Here is a 17,678-nt window from a genome sequence, read left to right on the forward strand (position 1 = left end):
CAGGATGTCTCATTTATGAATACGTAATTAACTTAATCGAGTCATCTAATACATTTTATCGGTATATCAATTCAGTCAAGTTTACCAGGAAAAGCTTGAGGATAAAGAACAAGTCGGGGACAGGCAACATAACTGTTATCTAAGAGGAAACAGGTCGAAGGAAGATGGGTGATGAAAGATACGAAGTATAGCAACTATAAAAACTACCTGCCGGAATTAATTGACTCGATATACGGGAACTCGTGTTCTGAATTAGGTCGAATTATCTTTATATAAAAAAAGAAACAAAACAACATCGTTTCAACTTGAGGAATTTCTTGCAAATAAAAGTCAATAAAAAGAATCGTGACTGATATAGAAGAAAATTCGCGATATATTTTAATCAAAAGAATAAAGAATAAACGAAGAACTCTGAAATAATACTACTTTCTATCGAATAAAGTAAATATTAAGTAACCAGCTACGACTTTCGTTTTAATTCATATATAAAGACAGCTTGTGTACAGCTGCTTATAAAAATGTCCTTGTAATACTTAAGTAACTATAATGTTCCAATTTAATCGATGTGATCAAACTAAATATTGAAAAAACATGATTTTTTGAATGTATTAAATTGGAAAAAAAGTTTCTATATCTATAAGGTTTCTCGATACACTATTTTATACGATACTATTGAGTAATTATTAAGAATCAAATTGCACGTAATTTCCACGGAAGTTATGTAAGAAGAACCACAATATATATATATAATAATAACCGCATTAGTTTGCGCAACATTAATAATCATTTTATTTCATTATATTTAAATAACCGCAATTCGGTTCCGTGTTTGGTAATATACTTTTTTTAATATATTAAAAATACATGTTTTAATTTATTTTTTATGAATAAAGAAATCAAAAATAAATTAAAACTAAACTAAAGATAATAATTATATATGTCATTTTCACACGACTTTCATTAAATTTCCATTTTTAATTTGTACTTGATACTGACAATAAAATAAATCGATAAGTAATCGATATCGCAACCGTGAACTCGAAAGGCAGCGATATGACCGCGAGAAAGTCGTGGGCATGCGCAATCGATATGTGCATCACTTCACTATGAATCAAGAAAATACGCGCGACTCGATCAAAAGAATTTTAAAAGCATGACTCACCGTCAGGATTGGTGAAATATCCCCAAGTGGGGGTCGCGGTAGCTGCCGATTGGAGGACCACGGCCAGAATACTGAGGGCTAGAGCACCGGCGGCGCCTCGTGCCGCGACGGCGCGTTTTTCGCTTCGATGTGGATCGGTTGTCGTCGTGGCGACCGCCCTTACACCTTGACGGTTGCTCGAATCGGTTGCCATTCTTCATGCCGTTTTCGTGTCTTCGTCAATCTCGTGTATCATGCAACAATCCAATATAGACACTTCCCGTCACTTCCTTTTACTTTTTATTCGATTTTATTCGATTGTCATGTTCCTTCGATTCACTTTCTCTTTTCGCACCAATTTCTCACACTTTTTCATAAAAATTGACTCGAGAACTGTAACGATCTATCGATGTCTGTGTACTTATATTTCCAGACTGGTTAATTATTCGGCGATGAACATCTCATCGACGATGCACTTAATAATCGAATATTATACACTCCCGGTACGATGTCACGTAACACATCGAGTATGGATAGGCGCGTGCATGCACGCAATCGATAGTTCGAGGTGGGAGAAGAAAGAAGAGAAGTAGGGGGAGGTGTGTATCGGCTTAGGCGAATTCCACGTTCTGTGTCACTCTTTCTTTCTTTCTTAACCAACAGAGAGAAAACCATACACCTTTACATCGCGTGTCTTTCCCTCTCACTTCCTCCCCTTTCAGCGAAAACCCTTCTCTATATACGCACCTTACCTCGTGGCTCAACCCAAGCCGAGACTCGAAACCGGTTTTTGCGATGCGCGAACCGGCGTTGGCTAAAAATAAAAGCGCCTCGGATTCTCTCTTCTTCGTTGCTTTATTCGCCTTTCGTAATTTTCTGTCTCCTCGCACTTTACACTGGAAAGAATCTTCCGGGACGTTCCTTCGACCGTTACACTCGCGCTCGAACTAAGCAAGATATATCGAACATTCGATCACGACTGATCGAATCTCGCGCGGTCGATTAACAATCACATTCACTACCTGTCATCGCTATTCGACATATCAAGATGGCGTACAACGAATATTACTTCCTCGATAACTGCAAGATTTTCATTCTCATATTCTGGATATTTCTACGCTTCGAGTGTGAAACGTCACTTTCACGTCAACATCCCTTCTTCGAATTACTCGCCTCACAAGACTTCTTCAACTGTGTTTACAAATATACAAGGTATGAGAAAATGGATAATTCGCTAGGTTAGGTTCGTGCGCGCTGGAAATACGAACCGCTTGATATTTACCGAGATGCTATAGTTATCGATCGTACGAGGATACGTTCGCTTCATTTCGTGCCACGTCTCCTTCTACGCGTTTCGTAACCGTTCTGCCACTCACTGCGCTTTATTATATCTTAGTATCCACATCGAGTCTCTTGAATCTCTACTTTAGAATCATCCACTGCGTCTGTTTTTGATGTGTCAAAGTTTCAAAATATATCGTTGAATATATCGAAATTTCCCGCTCTTCTATGACGCTTTTCGCTACCAGCTACAAGCTCTTCTTTATTGCCAACTTTACGCACCGTGTCACTGTGTCACGACGTATACGGACTTGCATACGTATAAACGTGTACACGCACACGCGTTAATAACAGGTTCTCGATTAAATTCGAATCACCGGCATACGGTCGCATGTGCACAGTAAACGTTATTCACAATATTTATACGAAGGAATCTGAATTTCGTCGAATTATCCTGATGTCCGTTGATCAACAGAGAGACAAAAAACTTAACGGAACGACGTAAACGCGAAAGAGACCTGCGAGATGTTTGTACTTGCGTATTCTAGCCGCGCTGCATACGTACGGGACAGCAGGAGAGAGAAAGAGGGAAAACTAGGAAAGAGAGGAGAGCAAAGGAGACGAGAACAGAGAGAAACAATACGCGTACGCGAGCCTGCGCGCTGCGCAGCATACTGAGGCGACCGGCACCGTCAAGCTGACTCGAATGCTCTTCACTGTGGCTTCTCCCTCCCTTTCTCCTTCTCTCTCGCACCATTGCTCGCGGCCACTACCCAGTGCTTTCCCCTCTCTTTTTCTCAATCATTCTGTCCCTTTCTTTCGTTATTCCTCCCTCTACACTTGGATTTGCATTACTGTCGTATGCTTTCATACTGCCGCCGTATATGCCCGTTACAATTGCATTCTTGGAATGAAATGCTCTTAAAAAAATATGCGTTTTTTTTCACGACCAACTTGAGCATTCAGTTGAAAGAATAAATTAACCAGATAATTCATGAGTGTTCGACGATGAATGTGATAAATGGAACGTTAATTTAATTTGCAGTCCATCAATTGTTAGTTGGTTCATATTCTACGTTTCTTTTTTTTTTGTATTATAAATTGTAATAAATATGTAAATTATATTATATTCGAGATAATATAATTTATTCAATTTAATTATTATTGATATTTTTTTTAATGATTGAAAAAATGTGTAAACTCGAAATATTCAATTTAAAAATTGATCACATCTTTTGGATCTTGTTCCAATAACATGATATTTGTATTTCGTGATGCAAAACGTTCTCGTCATTTTAGATAATTTAAGAAATAAAAGCTTGATCGAAAGCTTGTAAATTTATATTTTCTTTTATGAACGAATCAAATGTAAGACTTATAAGTAAAACAGTCAGACATCAATAAATCAATTTACATATTGCTCGTTTAAAAGCAAGATTGCTTTATAACATTTCGAAATCACAATCATTTTTTGAAAGAATTTAGTTATTTTATTATTTATTTTATAAATATAAATATTATAAAAAGACTTGCTTCTTCTAACAATATTTTCCTTCATTGAAACACTTGCATTCCACAAGATGAAAAGCTTATTATTGAAGTTTCATTCATTGTTCTTTCTCTTTTCGGAATAAATTTGAGAAATTCCTAAGTTATTAAATAAAAAATTCTTGACATAAATTGACCAAAGATCACGTTGTTATATAAATATATATACATTGTATAAATCGTATCACGAACATTTAAAAAACAAAGAAAAGATACAAGGATAACATGACGCAGGACTGTATAATCGCGGAAGTGTAACGATATCTCATATGCTTTACACACAATAAAAAGGAAACGCATTGCTATGCGTATATAATATAAAAAGTTAACGTGAACAAAATATGATAGCATCGTTATTAAATATCAGGACCATTAGTCGAGCATCACCTTAAACATGCTCGACTAAATGCGTCAACCATAATCTCAGTTCTCTTTCTCTCTCTCTCTCCTTGTATGCATCTCGAGGAATTTCCGTTCGACTTTGATTAAAATTATCATATAATATCATAAGTCAATCCGGTTCGCTTAATAAAATATTCATTACCATAAAAACTTGTTAATATTTCAATTTCTATCGCAAGCTTTTTAATTTTTATTAAATAGAAAGAATCTTTACGTATCAAATTTTCGTTAAAAAATACTTTTTACGAAAACATCGTGATCTTCGTTCCTTGAAAATTTTACTTCTTCCTTTTGATTCGAATTATTCCTGTTTATTGTTTCTATCATTCTATCATCGGTGCAAAATTATCAAAAATATAATTAATAATGAAATATAATCGAAATTGTAAATTAGAAACAATATATAGATTAAAATATCTAACGGCAAAACAAAATAAGCAATTCGATGTATCGTGATTAAATTAATTAACATTTTCTGATTAAATAACCCGTGCAATATGATTTCCTTGCACCTATTTACAATTTACGCTTGTAATAAATTAACTAATAATAACGTTCGTTCATTAGCACGGCGCGGCGGCAAAGGTGTGCGGCAATATCGTATTCCTGTTGAAATTATAGTTTCCACGGGATGTTTCTTGGTAATAAACTTACAGCCCTGTGGAAGCATTGCGGGAAACACGTTATTTCACGATCGATCGATCGCACGACACGATCTACAAAAATGTTCAAATGTTCCGTTAAATTTTCTTCTTAACGCTCTGAGACAAAGCAAGCATCGAATCTTTCTTTTCGAAATGAAAAAGATCGTCGTTAGAATAAATAATAAACGCGCGTTCATTTACATGATCATAATTTTTGGATTATTCGAGGATAATTCGTTTCTTTTATCCTTTCCATTAATAGCAACTGAACATTCGCTTCATAATAAATTATGAAAGATATCATTAAAATATTCACGATGATTTTGCATTTATTCAAAATCTAACTTTCTCTCCTTTCGTAAGATTATACAATTTTGTATTATCTCTCCGCGTCACATTTCACATTCACTCGATTTCATGGACGAAGAGGAATCGAACAAGTTTCGTGTCCTCGTCACCTATTCAAACAGAAACTTTTACCCAGATTCTTGCTCGGATTTTCTCCTTCTTCCTGCGTTTAATTAACATAAAATGTTTTTCATTAAAGCCATAATACGTCACGATAATTATTGCCTCCATGTGTTATAACGATCTTACATGCTTTCTCGAGCATATGATATTTAACATATCTCGAATTTATTCGAAATTTCTTTCTTTGAACGTTGTAGTTCAATTATAGATTTACAAGCAAATCCTTATAACGTGCTATTATTCAATTTAACTCAAGATACAGTAACGTTTCAATTAGTAATTTATAAGTTTACACTACGAACAATAAATTTTATCAATTACTTTACTCCTTCATCAATCTACGATTGATAAAATTTTTCATTGAAAGAAACGTCGTATTTGATCACAAATTTTCTTTATTTTCCTGCGTGATGGTCAACAAATAACAAATCCCAATGCTCGTTTCTAATTTCCACTTTGATCTTATTCATCAAATATCCGTTTTCTTGAATGCAAATCGAACGAAAACCGTTGCAATCTAAACATTTGCAATCAAAAATTCAATTTTTCATTTTCAAAGTTATCTTGACGAAAGAAGAGTTTATATTCCTCATTGAAAAAAGAAAAAAGCGAGATGAGGGCAGAATACAAATTGCTTTGTCACACTTTTCCCGAACAGGCAGCCGAATAGATCGAGGTAACCGAGTTTCTTCAAGGTTGCTTGATCCGCCCTCTCATAATAATCTTACGCAAGCGTGGAGGGTGAAACCGTGGCCTGGTATCCAGGGGTGGATTATTACGTGGAAGCTCTATTCCAGAATTTCAAGCGTTCAAGGTTGATTTATCGAACTTGACGGACTTTTACGAACGCTCGTTCAAAAGCGAATCGATCCAGTGGCACGTGTTCCAGAGAAGGGAAAATGGATCGATGGAAGCAAAGGTATAATAAAGACAAATTTCTGATATATAATTCGTGATAATCGTTGGCATTACACATGACGAAAGGAATCCAGTGAATTTGAAGTGCAAGGGAAATTGTATTGTTATGAACAATTAGCTTGATTATTGCACTTCTATTGGAATATTGAATTATTGGAACGATTCATTTTGAAACTTTGCTGAAACTTGGAAATTGTTTCAACAATTTTACGTAACTCAAACTATTTCGAAATGTCAAATTCGAAAAGAATGTTTAAAGGATTCTATCGATTCTATCGAGAAATAATGTCTCTCCTCTAATGATTCAAAAAATTGTAAATCTTGACCATTGCTGCAGCAAACAAGGTGCATATTATTTATATTTTTATTATTATATGATGAAATTTTTATAACACATTTGATTAGATTAGATCCATAACAAATTTTTCTTCAAATTAAATCAATATCCAACAAGTTGATCGAAGATTGATACTCTTTTATATCTCGTTTTTAATATCCTCCTCCAGCTGATTAGACTTGTAACTTATTTTCCCCACTTTATCAGATTTTTTATTCGCCTATTTATTCCATCTATAATTAGATGTATATATTACTGGACGTAATTGCATCAATCATGCCGAGGATTGCAAATATTTTAACCTTTTGTACATTCCATGGATCGGTATGAAAATATATCTTGTTATCGGGCAATTATCTTTTTTTATCTAATAAAAGAAACGAAGGTAGAAAGAAGAAGTTAGTTAACCATGTTCCATTACTATTCCATTAGAACTTCCTGCGATCGTATTCATTGGAATTACACTGAAACTACGACCTTCCTGTTATCCACGATATATACACACAATCCTCTCCTCGTACTTCTAGTTACCTTTTAGTTGGTTGGGGGTTGAGGCGGGCATACTGTAATCTCGAGGCAAATTTCGAGGAAATGAAAGATCCGGCAGTGATACAAAAGTCGCAACAACGAGGAATGTTATTACGAGGAGGTATAAACCACTTTGATTTCTTCTTATCGGATCAACGAATTCGAAACACGAAGAATTACGATCCATGGGAATTAAAGGGAAATACCGATGGGCACAAAGGAATGTAATTAAATTGCTTGCTTGTGACAAAGTATGGTCAAGTTTTGATTTGAAAAGTTTTACCTTGTGTTAGTGAAAATTCTTCTTTGAAATTAATTAGCTCAAGCTTTTAATCATTTTAAACAGATAAAGTTTCATGAATTTATAGACAGGATGTTGATCGATTGATCGATAAATATATGCGTGTCGATGTCAAGGTTGATTATATATATTTTCTTCTTAACTCGAACCAACAATTTATGGTAAAAGTAGGAAAGTATATGGTTTTTTCTTTCTTAGCATCCTCGTTCAATGTTTAATTGAAATTTTTCTTCATTAAAATGTTTCTGAAACTGTATTGGAAAATGGAAGATGTAAGAGATCCGTTTAACTTTCATTCAAAGAAACGTTGTATTATAATAATATCTTTACGGAAGAATTATAATATTCTTTTGAATTTCATTCTTTTTGTTCGAAATTGCACGTACATAAATTCTTATTGTTGGAATAATCATAAATTATTTTTATATAAAAGGAAATGTATGTAAGTTATTATCCCTTTATCTTAGCTCGCATAATACGAGAGAAACCTTTGACCTTTCACCACTTTGAGAAGAAACATCAAAAAAAAAAAAAAAGATAGGAAATCGAACTATGGTTCGTTGAACTCGATCGACGTGGAAAACGTGATCCATAGATTGTGTGGTTCCTTGTTGTGCCGATGTCATCGAACTTCGTGGCAGTGATTCTGACCTCGCTTTCACTGGAGAACATTTTGCAATGGACCAACAGATACTTTTCTTTTCTTCCAAATTACAAATTCTTTCCTTTAACCTTCTTTTCTTTTTTTATTCTTCAATAATAAAAATAACTTTTCACTATTAATTTGTAATTTACGATTTCTATATTATTCATTATAATTATTTTTGAATATGCATATCCATGAAACACTGGATATAGTACTAAATGACATCATTAATCAAAGGAGGCACATGACAATATAGGTTCATTTTATCTATTTAATCACAATGAATGCAGATTTATCTTTTCGTTTTTTTTTTTTTCGTATCAAATTGAAATTTGATTGTAAAAGATGCGAGACGTAGAATAAAGAAGTTATCAAGATTTTGTAACTCTGGGCAACATTCTATTTTTCCTTAACTAGATTAATACTAGCCGGTCCAATTAGAAGAGACGACACGACCTGGAAAACCAATTGACCCAAGTCCAATAAAACGTTGACACGTGCGTGACGAAAAGTGTGACGTGCCCCGTCAAAAGTATCCGTCAATTACGTAATTGGTTACACACATGTTCAGGTGATCCTCCTTTTCATCCATCAATTTCTAAGTATATCGCTTTAAATTAATTAGAAAAATTTACACTCTGAATTCATTCAAACATTCTCGAATCAATATTGATAATACACTTCGACACGCTTTAATCGGACAAATAAAATAACCTTCGATATTGTGGATACAATCATCAAAAAAAACATTTGCATCAAAATCAGAAAGAATTTCCCTTTATCGAAATATCTCGCAAATTTCCAATAATAATTTTAAACAAAATTCCTTTCCCAAAGAAGATATCGATCCTTAATTTCCTCCTCCTTTCGTTCCTCCTGAATGAATGAAAATTGATCTCTCTCGTGTCCTAAGAAGATCTTTTTTATTTCCCTTGTGTGAGAATCTTCTCGTTCCATTCTCCGAAAAATCCTCGCGGTATCCAGACACGTTTCATTATACCACGGAGGAGAGATTATTTACTATGTGAAGCGGACGAGATGGAGCGTGGGTCATCGTGGTTCCTCGAGGTTAACTCGTTTAACCTTTCCCTACCGCTCGAGAGCCTCGAGAAGAAGGAGAGAAAAAGGAAGGAGGATGCGGGATCTGGCCGATTCGTCCCGGTTCGGTTCGATCGCGAACCTCCTCGACTTCCTCGAGTTTTCGAGGACAACGATATCTCGCAAGTACATCGGGAAGATAGAAGTCAAACGTATCGTCACGATCCAGTTACTCGACCCACTCGATCCGGATAATGCACCGTGCAACCGTTGCCGTTCCGGGAGGTCGTGGCAGATTTCAGACAACCTCTCGTTCTGGCCGAGTTTTAAGAGACTCGTGACCGGTCCCTGTTGGTCAACTCCTCCGTGTCCTTTCACGCCAATACGAATTGCCTGCCTTTCCGTCACGATTCTTGGCCAATGAAAACTTTTATCAAGTTTGACAGTGTTGCTTCACATTTGGGCTCGCTTTGTTGCTCGTTCATTTTTTGGAAAATTTTTAATTTTACGATGCATGGTTGCATGGGAAGTGGAATATTTCTTTCTTTTTTCTTCTTTAATCAATTGTCTCTTACGTCGTTCAATGCGTATATAATGTATATAACGTAAAGGAAAGTTACGTAAAGTAAAGAGAGGATTATACTTTTTAAAGTATAGTATAAAGAACTTTGAACTTGTTACTTTATGAGAAATTTTTTTCCACACTTTTAGAATTTAAGAAGTTTATTTTTCCACTTAAAATATTTCTACACATTATATATATTCCTTCGAAACGAAAAACTTTTGTTGTGCAGATAAAGAGTATATTTTTCGTAAATATATATATATATATAATCTTATTAAAATAAAAAAATGAATAAATTGTGTATCTCTTGAGCACGTAAACAGGAATTCAGGAGAGAGAGAGAGAAAATTATTTTGCCATTACATATATAATATATATATATTATATTTCCATATAATATATCGATACATGTACATCCACCTTCGATGATACGACAACATCCATTATTGTATTGTTTCGTTTATAATTATAATATACATAGAGGTGAGTTTAAAATTTGAATAGGAGAGATATTTATCTATCGTATCTTTAAACCGCGATTCTCTCTAATTTTTTCAGGAATTATTTTTAATTTAATATATATATATATATTTTTTTTCGTTCGATTATTCTAATCGGCCGTGATCATCCTCGACGAACGATGAACGAAAAAGAAATCGATAAAACTGACTAGAGCAAAAATAACCGATCAGAGATCGGTATACACTAGCTATGCCTATAAAAATTTTGCTATCGAATTCATCGATCCTTCCCAATTTTCAAATCATCATCCCATCGAAGAGGATTACAGCCTGTTTTATTTAGCATAGAATCGAGCCTGATCAAAAAATTTATTCCTTATTATAACTTCGTCCGTCTGAGCTAACATTAGTTTTATACAATTTTTATATCATTGGTGTTTAATTATATCAAAATAATGCGGATAAATATATCTCTCTCGCGAGTAACAGAAAGATTTTGCAACGATTGAATGAAATTTGGAAAAAGAAAATAAATATCATGGATCAAGTTAAGACCACTGGAATTTTAATTTTCAAAAATTGTTTTTATATATATATATATATATATGTATGTGTGTATAGCGATCTCTTTGCGCTCAGACATCTCTTCTTCTCTCAAGGGATTCACAATTTATCGTTACACCGTTCGTTCGTATTTATTATCATCGTGTTACAGCGGAATATAATTCTTAAAACGTATGGACCGCTTTGTTAATTCCCGTAATTTTATTCTCTATTCCACGTCTCTCGCGGAGAATAAAATGAACATCGAGGAAGATAAGTAAATTCTCAGTCCGATCTTCGTTCGTTCGTTTCTTCTATTACGCTTCGTTTTATCGTTTGGGGTTTTCGTTTTGACTGATAAATTGCGCAAGGCCTCGAAGTAAGTAAGGTTTTCAACTCAAGGTAGAAATAAAAAAAAAGAAAAAAGTACAAATTAATAAATACAAAAATAAATAAATAAATAAATAAAATTAATAAAAATAACGAGTTAATTCTACGAGATAAGCGTAATAATATTAAGTCAATTGTGAAACGGAAGAAAATTAAATAAATAAATAAACGTTAGATAAAATTCATTGTCTCGAGTATTATACGTATACGTGGGAGGTAGATACGAGATGTATAAAAAAAATAGAAAAATAGAAACGTAAGGAAAAAATCAGAAGTCGACTTGACCAGAGAAGAAATACCAAGGGAAGGAAACCGTGGGGAAGACACCGTAAAAACTCACCCTCACCCGCAACGCATACATTCGAAAGCTCTATCTTCTCTAGATTTTGCTAGATTTTCACGCATCGCAAATAAAAATTCCTATCCTAAATCTAGATCACGTGGCGTGCGCGTAAAATTTTTTAGACCGTGTGGGACAGCAGACGACATGGTAAAAATTCGTACGCAAAAAACGCTTACGCAATTCGAGTATTCGCAAGATGATGGGGAAAAAAGAAGAAGAAAAAGAAGAAATAAATAAAAAAAAAAGAAATGAGATTTCTTCCGAGGGATGAAACGAAATCTTGACGAATTATACGAAATATTGTGTATTGTAGTCGCGTGGCGTGCTAAAAAGGAGGAACGTTTCCTGCCGAGAAAGAAAGGGGGGATTGATGAGGTCGATTTTTAACCCCATTTCTGGAACAGACCCATTCGTTGGCACCGGCAATTTGACCCCCACAAATTGCATCTGCAGCTGGAGCTGTAACAGCAGTCTTTCGGCCGGTGGTCGCAGTTTCCGCTCCGTGGTATGCAGGCACGCCTAAACAGATATATCAACGAGGTACGTCTACTCGAGATTAGGGGTTTCAGAATAATACCTTGCAGAGACATCGAGACATCGAGGTGGAAGAAGGAGAAAAATAAAAGTAAATATATCAACTCGTTTTGCAATTCTTTTCCTCTTAAATTTACTTTTACTTTTATTTCGAATTTTATATATAAAAAGAAATTGAAGTATCTTTTTTCGACGCTTGTCTATTTTTATCTAGATACAAGATTGATTTGAATCGTTTGAATCTTAATAAAATATTTTAATTTAAAAAAATGAAAAAAGTAATTTCGATTTGAGTATCGAATTGCAAAAAGTTTAATTCAATAATCATAAAACATGCAAATATATATATAATAGAAATATAAAAATATTAAAAATAAGATTTAAAAAAGGATCAGGAAGGATGAACGTGATATGTTAATAGAATAAATACTCACTTTTGTTGAGCCGCTCGCATTAGATTCTCTAATGCATTATCTGTATAATCTGAATCTGCAATCTGCAGCGAATCTTCCTCTGTAACACACATTAATATATTTTTTAATATACGGTAGTTAAATTATTATTATACGAGTAAAAACTTAACAATGGAAAATTAGAAATATGAAACGTATAAAATTCGTGATAAAACCTTAAGCTTTCTTTCAAAAAATGTAATATTTTTATGAGAATAATCACATAAGAATCTTAAAGAAAAACATGTCTATAACATATATATTTCTTACATGATTATGTATAACTTGTTAAATTTTTGTTATTTATTTCTTGTTAAATACAAGATTTCATTTTAAACATAAGATTTTTCAAATTAACTTTCTTATTCTCAACCTTTTTTCCCCTCCCAATTATCTTGCTTTTCCTGAACAGTTTCAATCAAATTTATATTCACGATGAAAAATAGCTCAACGACCGAAAGACTCGTAATTACTTGTAAGAATATTCTTAAACCCATTAAGAGAATAATAAATAAAGTAAATGTTTCAGAATAAAAAAATAACGCGGAAAGAGGAGAAGAATTAATAAACGTGAAAACAAGTAAAACGAGACTTCGTCTGGAAGGCGACATGTTTTATGCAGCAACTCGGTTATCGATATCCACGATGAAATGAGAAGGAATAAAATTGTTTTCAGAACCCTCGAACGGTCTTTCGTTCGCGGAATCGTTCTTTCAACCAAAGAAAGTATCGCGTAGCCAGATCGATCAAACGCTTTCCATTACAACAGAGTTCATAAAAGGGTAGATTGTGAAGATGGAAGGGAATAAAAATAGAAGGAAAGGAAAATATGAGCGAGAACCCTTACAAACGTTATATTTAATCGGCATTGTCGTTTGTTTCCACGTTGATATTTCCATATAAATTCGCCCGCTTCTTTCAAATATGAAGCTTTCCACACGAATAACGATATGCAACGCGGAACTATCTTGCACTTCCGGGAGAATATAAAGAGGATTATAAGCATCTTGCATTCTCTCTGGATTATGAGCATTTGACGATTCATTCATTCATCCATTCATTCATTCATCCAGGAATCTATATGAATTTGCTTTTATATGAATCGCCGTTTTGAATAATTTGTTGGAAAGGTTGAAAAGAAGAATGATGAATATTAAGCAGGGAATATTATACCGCATATAAAGAACAATGAATTATTTGTATTGAGGATTAAATAATGAAATAGTAAAACAATGCATGAAAGTTGTGAAAGTTAATTATACATATCAGAGATAAAAAAAATTGGATTCATAAATGTTATCATAGTGTGAATATTCTATAATATATTCAAATTTTAATTAATTGAAATGGAAGATTTTCCTTAACTCTAATTCTATATTCAAACAAACTTTTCCACAAACGCATAAATCTTTAATCCATCATCATTGTTAATCTCTAAATACAACTTTACAATTTTAATCCCTTTTGCAAATACCAGATATTTATCTACCAAACATTATTGTAAGTTTCCAGAACCATCCCATTTTATCAAAATAATATTGATTTTGTTTATAAATATAAATATATATATACATATAATAAATATTTACTTGATAATCTGTAAATATCAATCATTAATATCATAAATATTTTAATTTTAATTATAATGAATTATAGATTTTTCATTTATCTTCTAGATATATTATGTAATCACTTGAAATTTATTTATTATTTTATAAAAGAATTGGAATATATATAAACATAAAACACATCACATAACAAAATTTTTTCAATTCCACAAACTTTTTTCGAATCAATCGCTAAAACCACTTGAATTTCATTTCTTTTTTTAAGTCTGACAAATACTCTACATTGAGATTCCAATTCATTTATCAAGCTCTTAATTGAAAGGAGAAATCAGTTCGAGATGTAACGCGAAAAGAGGAACGATATCAAACGTACATTCGCCAAGGGGGATTCATCAATTCGCCAGAAATAATTCCAGAGGAATTCGGAATTCCAGAGGAAGCTGAGATTGTTCGGTATAAGGCGAACACGCAATAACAATTTATTCCCCTTGCTTCATTTTCTTCGGTATTCTCATCAACAGCGTCTAGGATTAAGGTAATTTAACGTACCAGATTTTCCCGCTCTTGCTTTCAAAATTACTCTCCAAAGTTATTGTCAATGTTTTAATATTTTCACAGAGCAAATTTTCAAATTCCGAAATTCTACAAAGATTTTTTTTAAATTTTATCTTCTTATATTAATATTGAATTTGAGTATACAATGTACAATCTATTTTAAAATTAATCGTTTCATTATTTTTCAAGTAGAATAAAGGCCAAATAGTTTTTGGAATAATTTTTGTTTAAATTATATTCGTTTTTATTATTGTGTGAAATATTGTGAACACAATGTTTAAAAATATTAAACGTTGACAAAACTTTGATTCAAGTATAATATTAAAATGTAGATATATTCGTTAGTTTAAATTGAAATTAAAAATTTTAAATTACATTAAATATTAATTTATCACTTCATATATTTGAAAAATATGCCCAGTACAAAAAAATGATGGTATGTTCCGAAGAAGGGATCGAAATTAATTAAACGTAGATTCAATTAACCGTGGACGTTGATTTTATTTTCTTTTCGATCTCAACCAATAATCCTTAACGCGTTTGATACATTGAAAACGCATTTATACCGAGGAATTCTAATTATAAAATGTTATCTGGTTCTAAAACCTTCTCTTTTCTTCTTCGAGGAAATTAAAAAAGCTCGTTAAAATTAAAATTAAAAATTTAATCATTTCATAATTTTCGAAGTGTAATTTTTGCGATACAAGTTTTTTAATTAATTTAAATTTTCAATGATTCATACGTATGTACGTTCTGCAATTATCTTTGGAAAAAAAAAGTTTTAAAATAAAATTGTAAATTGTTTACGTGTAAAATACTGATTGTTGATTCGATATAATGAAATTTGCCAACTCGATGTATCAACTCTTCAGAGAAATGTGTGTCTGTGAGTGGCAGCGGAATTGCTACGAATGTGCCGACGCAATACATTCGTTTGCCAAATGTCTGCTCATATACGGATTTATACCATTAGCTGCAACCCTCGACCGCAAATACAGCTCTCCTGGTTTAAACGTGGATTATCACGACAAATCAAACGATTATATTAATTGTTCCTTGAACGTGTGAAATTTCAGATTTGTTATATTCTTGCAAATTGAATAGAAATTTGTTATATTAAAAGCATTATCTAATATCTCGAACGAGAAAGAATGAAAGAATTTTCTACGATGAAAGCAATATTTATAATATAGAATTCTTTTTTTTCTTTAGATCCACATGATTTTTATGCAAAATATTTTTTTTAATATACGATAAGAGATCTCTATTAATTATTATAATATGAATTTAACATTCATATCGTATGTTTGTCTTAAGAAAATAATTCGAGTTAATGAACAGTATTAAAATTCATTGAATATTTATTTAACTAATTATTCTCCATAATTTCCTGTAATGTTTGATCCATCGTAAATATGAATATTATTATTTACTTGCACGACAAATAATTGTTAACAAACTAATGAATGATTGAAATATGTCAATAATACAATAACTTTGAAACATGGTATTTTACTAGTTACGAAATGGGAAAATATAAATAGGAATGAAAAGTCAAACGTGAATTTAAATATAGACAGTGTTATTTTTGTTTTCAATTTATCACTTATGCGTGACTGAATTAATTAAAACTAAAAAAAGAAATCTTAAAACTTTCAAGATATATATTTAAAACTTTAATCGAAAAGGATGTTGTGTGGATTAAAATTAATTAAATAAATGAATTTTTTAATCATCAAAAAAACAACATCCATATTTTCATTATTAAAATTCTTTCGAGAAAAATTTCTATATTAAAAAAATCTTCAATTAAAATGAAATTTTCTAAAAGGTCATCTTTAATTATCATCTTTGTCAAACAAATTCCTATTTTTCTATTTTCCATGATTTTCGTACTATATCTTCACCAAAGTTACGAAACTTTAACTTTCATTCATTCATATATACAATTTTCACTAGATATCACAAATATCGAGTTGATAGAAAACTTATGTCAATTTTCTAAGTACATAAATAAATCAATTTATTACAATATATTCATATGTTCAAGTTCATTTCCTATTTAATATATTAAAAAATTTTGTATATGATATCAATATATTATATGTAATATCAATAATCATTGACTTTTTCATTAAAAAATTAGCCTATTAGATTCAAATTAATTTTGTACCTTAAAATCGATCGTGAAACCAACATTTACATACGACACTTTTATTTCAAAAGTAGAAAACATATTTTAAAAATATATACATTCTTAAATTCATCTGACAATTAATTTTTATCTGACAAAAACACAGTACTGAATCAGAAAATCAACAAAAATTGACAAACGTTTTCTTATCAACTCAACAATTAACTGACTAAAAAAAATTAAAGAAGAAGAAAATCACTCACCATCGTCGATGTAGGGGCTTCCGAAGGTTCTGTCGGTGAAGATGGCAACCGTCAACAGGCAGAACAACCAGAACAATCCAAACTTCATGGCTTCTTCTTCTCTTTCTCTCTCTTCCTTTCTCGGTTAAAAAAATATCAAAGGATTCCTCGATTCGAGCGGATCAGAGATTCGTCCCCGTGGATCGTATCCTTTTCTGACTGCTGCCGGGGTGCAAGTGAGGTTTCCACGTCGGACCGGTAGCTTATATAGACGCGGGAGGCGTGGCGATCTCGCCCCCACGAGGATCTCTCTCTCTCTCTCTTTCTCTCTTTCTCTCTGTGTCTCTCTCTCTCTCTCTCTCTCTCTCTCTCTCTCTCTCTCTCTCTTCACAGAGGATCAGATAAAACTTCGATTCGAGGTTCCAAGCCTCGTTTCGCGGTGTCTGGACAACTGGTTTTCACCCTGGTTTACGATCCAACCGGAGGACGGATATCCGAAGGACGAAGGTTCGAGGTTGGAAGGGGGTGAGGGTTGATTTTTTTTCCGATGCAAAGGGTAAGGTGTCCGCCACCCTTGGCACGAGCAACTGGTTGCGAAGCAACTGGTACCCTCGCTGTGTGCCCTATCGCGCGCTC

General features: G+C 32.8%; 2 protein-coding genes and 1 long non-coding RNA gene across 4 annotated transcripts in view; 1 reads left to right on the forward strand and 2 right to left on the reverse strand.

Moving 5' to 3' along the window:
* Positions 1-3,456, reverse strand: part of LOC725625 — a 46,316-nt gene extending 42,860 nt beyond the window's left edge. The window contains exon 1 of the mRNA XM_001121453.5: positions 1,163-3,456. Within this exon, the coding sequence (XP_001121453.1) occupies positions 1,163-1,355 (193 nt within the window). The 5' untranslated portion in view covers positions 1,356-3,456. The remainder of the gene's footprint in view (positions 1-1,162) is intronic.
* Positions 2,222-11,243, forward strand: LOC113218610. The gene is made up of 2 exons (XR_003304215.1): positions 2,222-2,353; positions 6,146-11,243. It is a non-coding gene; the product is annotated as an uncharacterized LOC113218610 (long non-coding RNA).
* Positions 10,421-17,291, reverse strand: LOC100576512 (U8-agatoxin-Ao1a). 2 transcript variants are annotated; one of them, XM_003249760.4, is made up of 3 exons: positions 17,064-17,291; positions 12,526-12,604; positions 10,421-12,076 (listed from the first exon to the last, which is right to left on the reverse strand). In XM_003249760.4, exons 1-3 carry the CDS (start codon positions 17,149-17,151, stop codon positions 11,941-11,943), a joined length of 303 nt encoding a protein of 100 aa, XP_003249808.1. In that variant the 5' UTR covers positions 17,152-17,291; the 3' UTR covers positions 10,421-11,940. The 2 variants fall into 2 exon arrangements, with proteins under 2 accessions (XP_003249808.1, XP_003249809.1); XM_003249761.4 differs by having other exon boundaries at positions 10,421-12,103.
* Between the last annotated feature and the right edge of the window lie 387 nt (positions 17,292-17,678).

The sequence above is a fragment of the Apis mellifera genome, linkage group LG2 (genome assembly GCF_003254395.2).
Source record: "Apis mellifera strain DH4 linkage group LG2, Amel_HAv3.1, whole genome shotgun sequence".
Classification (NCBI taxonomy): Eukaryota; Metazoa; Arthropoda; class Insecta; order Hymenoptera; family Apidae; genus Apis; species Apis mellifera.

Bases quoted from the DNA above. Each gene is read 5' to 3' on its own strand.
- LOC100576512 (XM_003249761.4), bottom strand. From the start codon at position 17,151: ATGAAGTTTGGATTGTTCTGGTTGTTCTGCCTGTTGACGGTTGCCATC. The intron at 12,605-17,063 runs GTGAGTGATTTT...TGTGTGTTACAG, and splicing joins AAGCCCCTACATCGACGATG to AGGAAGATTCGCTGCAGATT. The intron at 12,104-12,525 runs GTGAGTATTTAT...AATCTCGAGTAG, and splicing joins ATGCGAGCGGCTCAACAAAA to ACGTACCTCGTTGATATATC.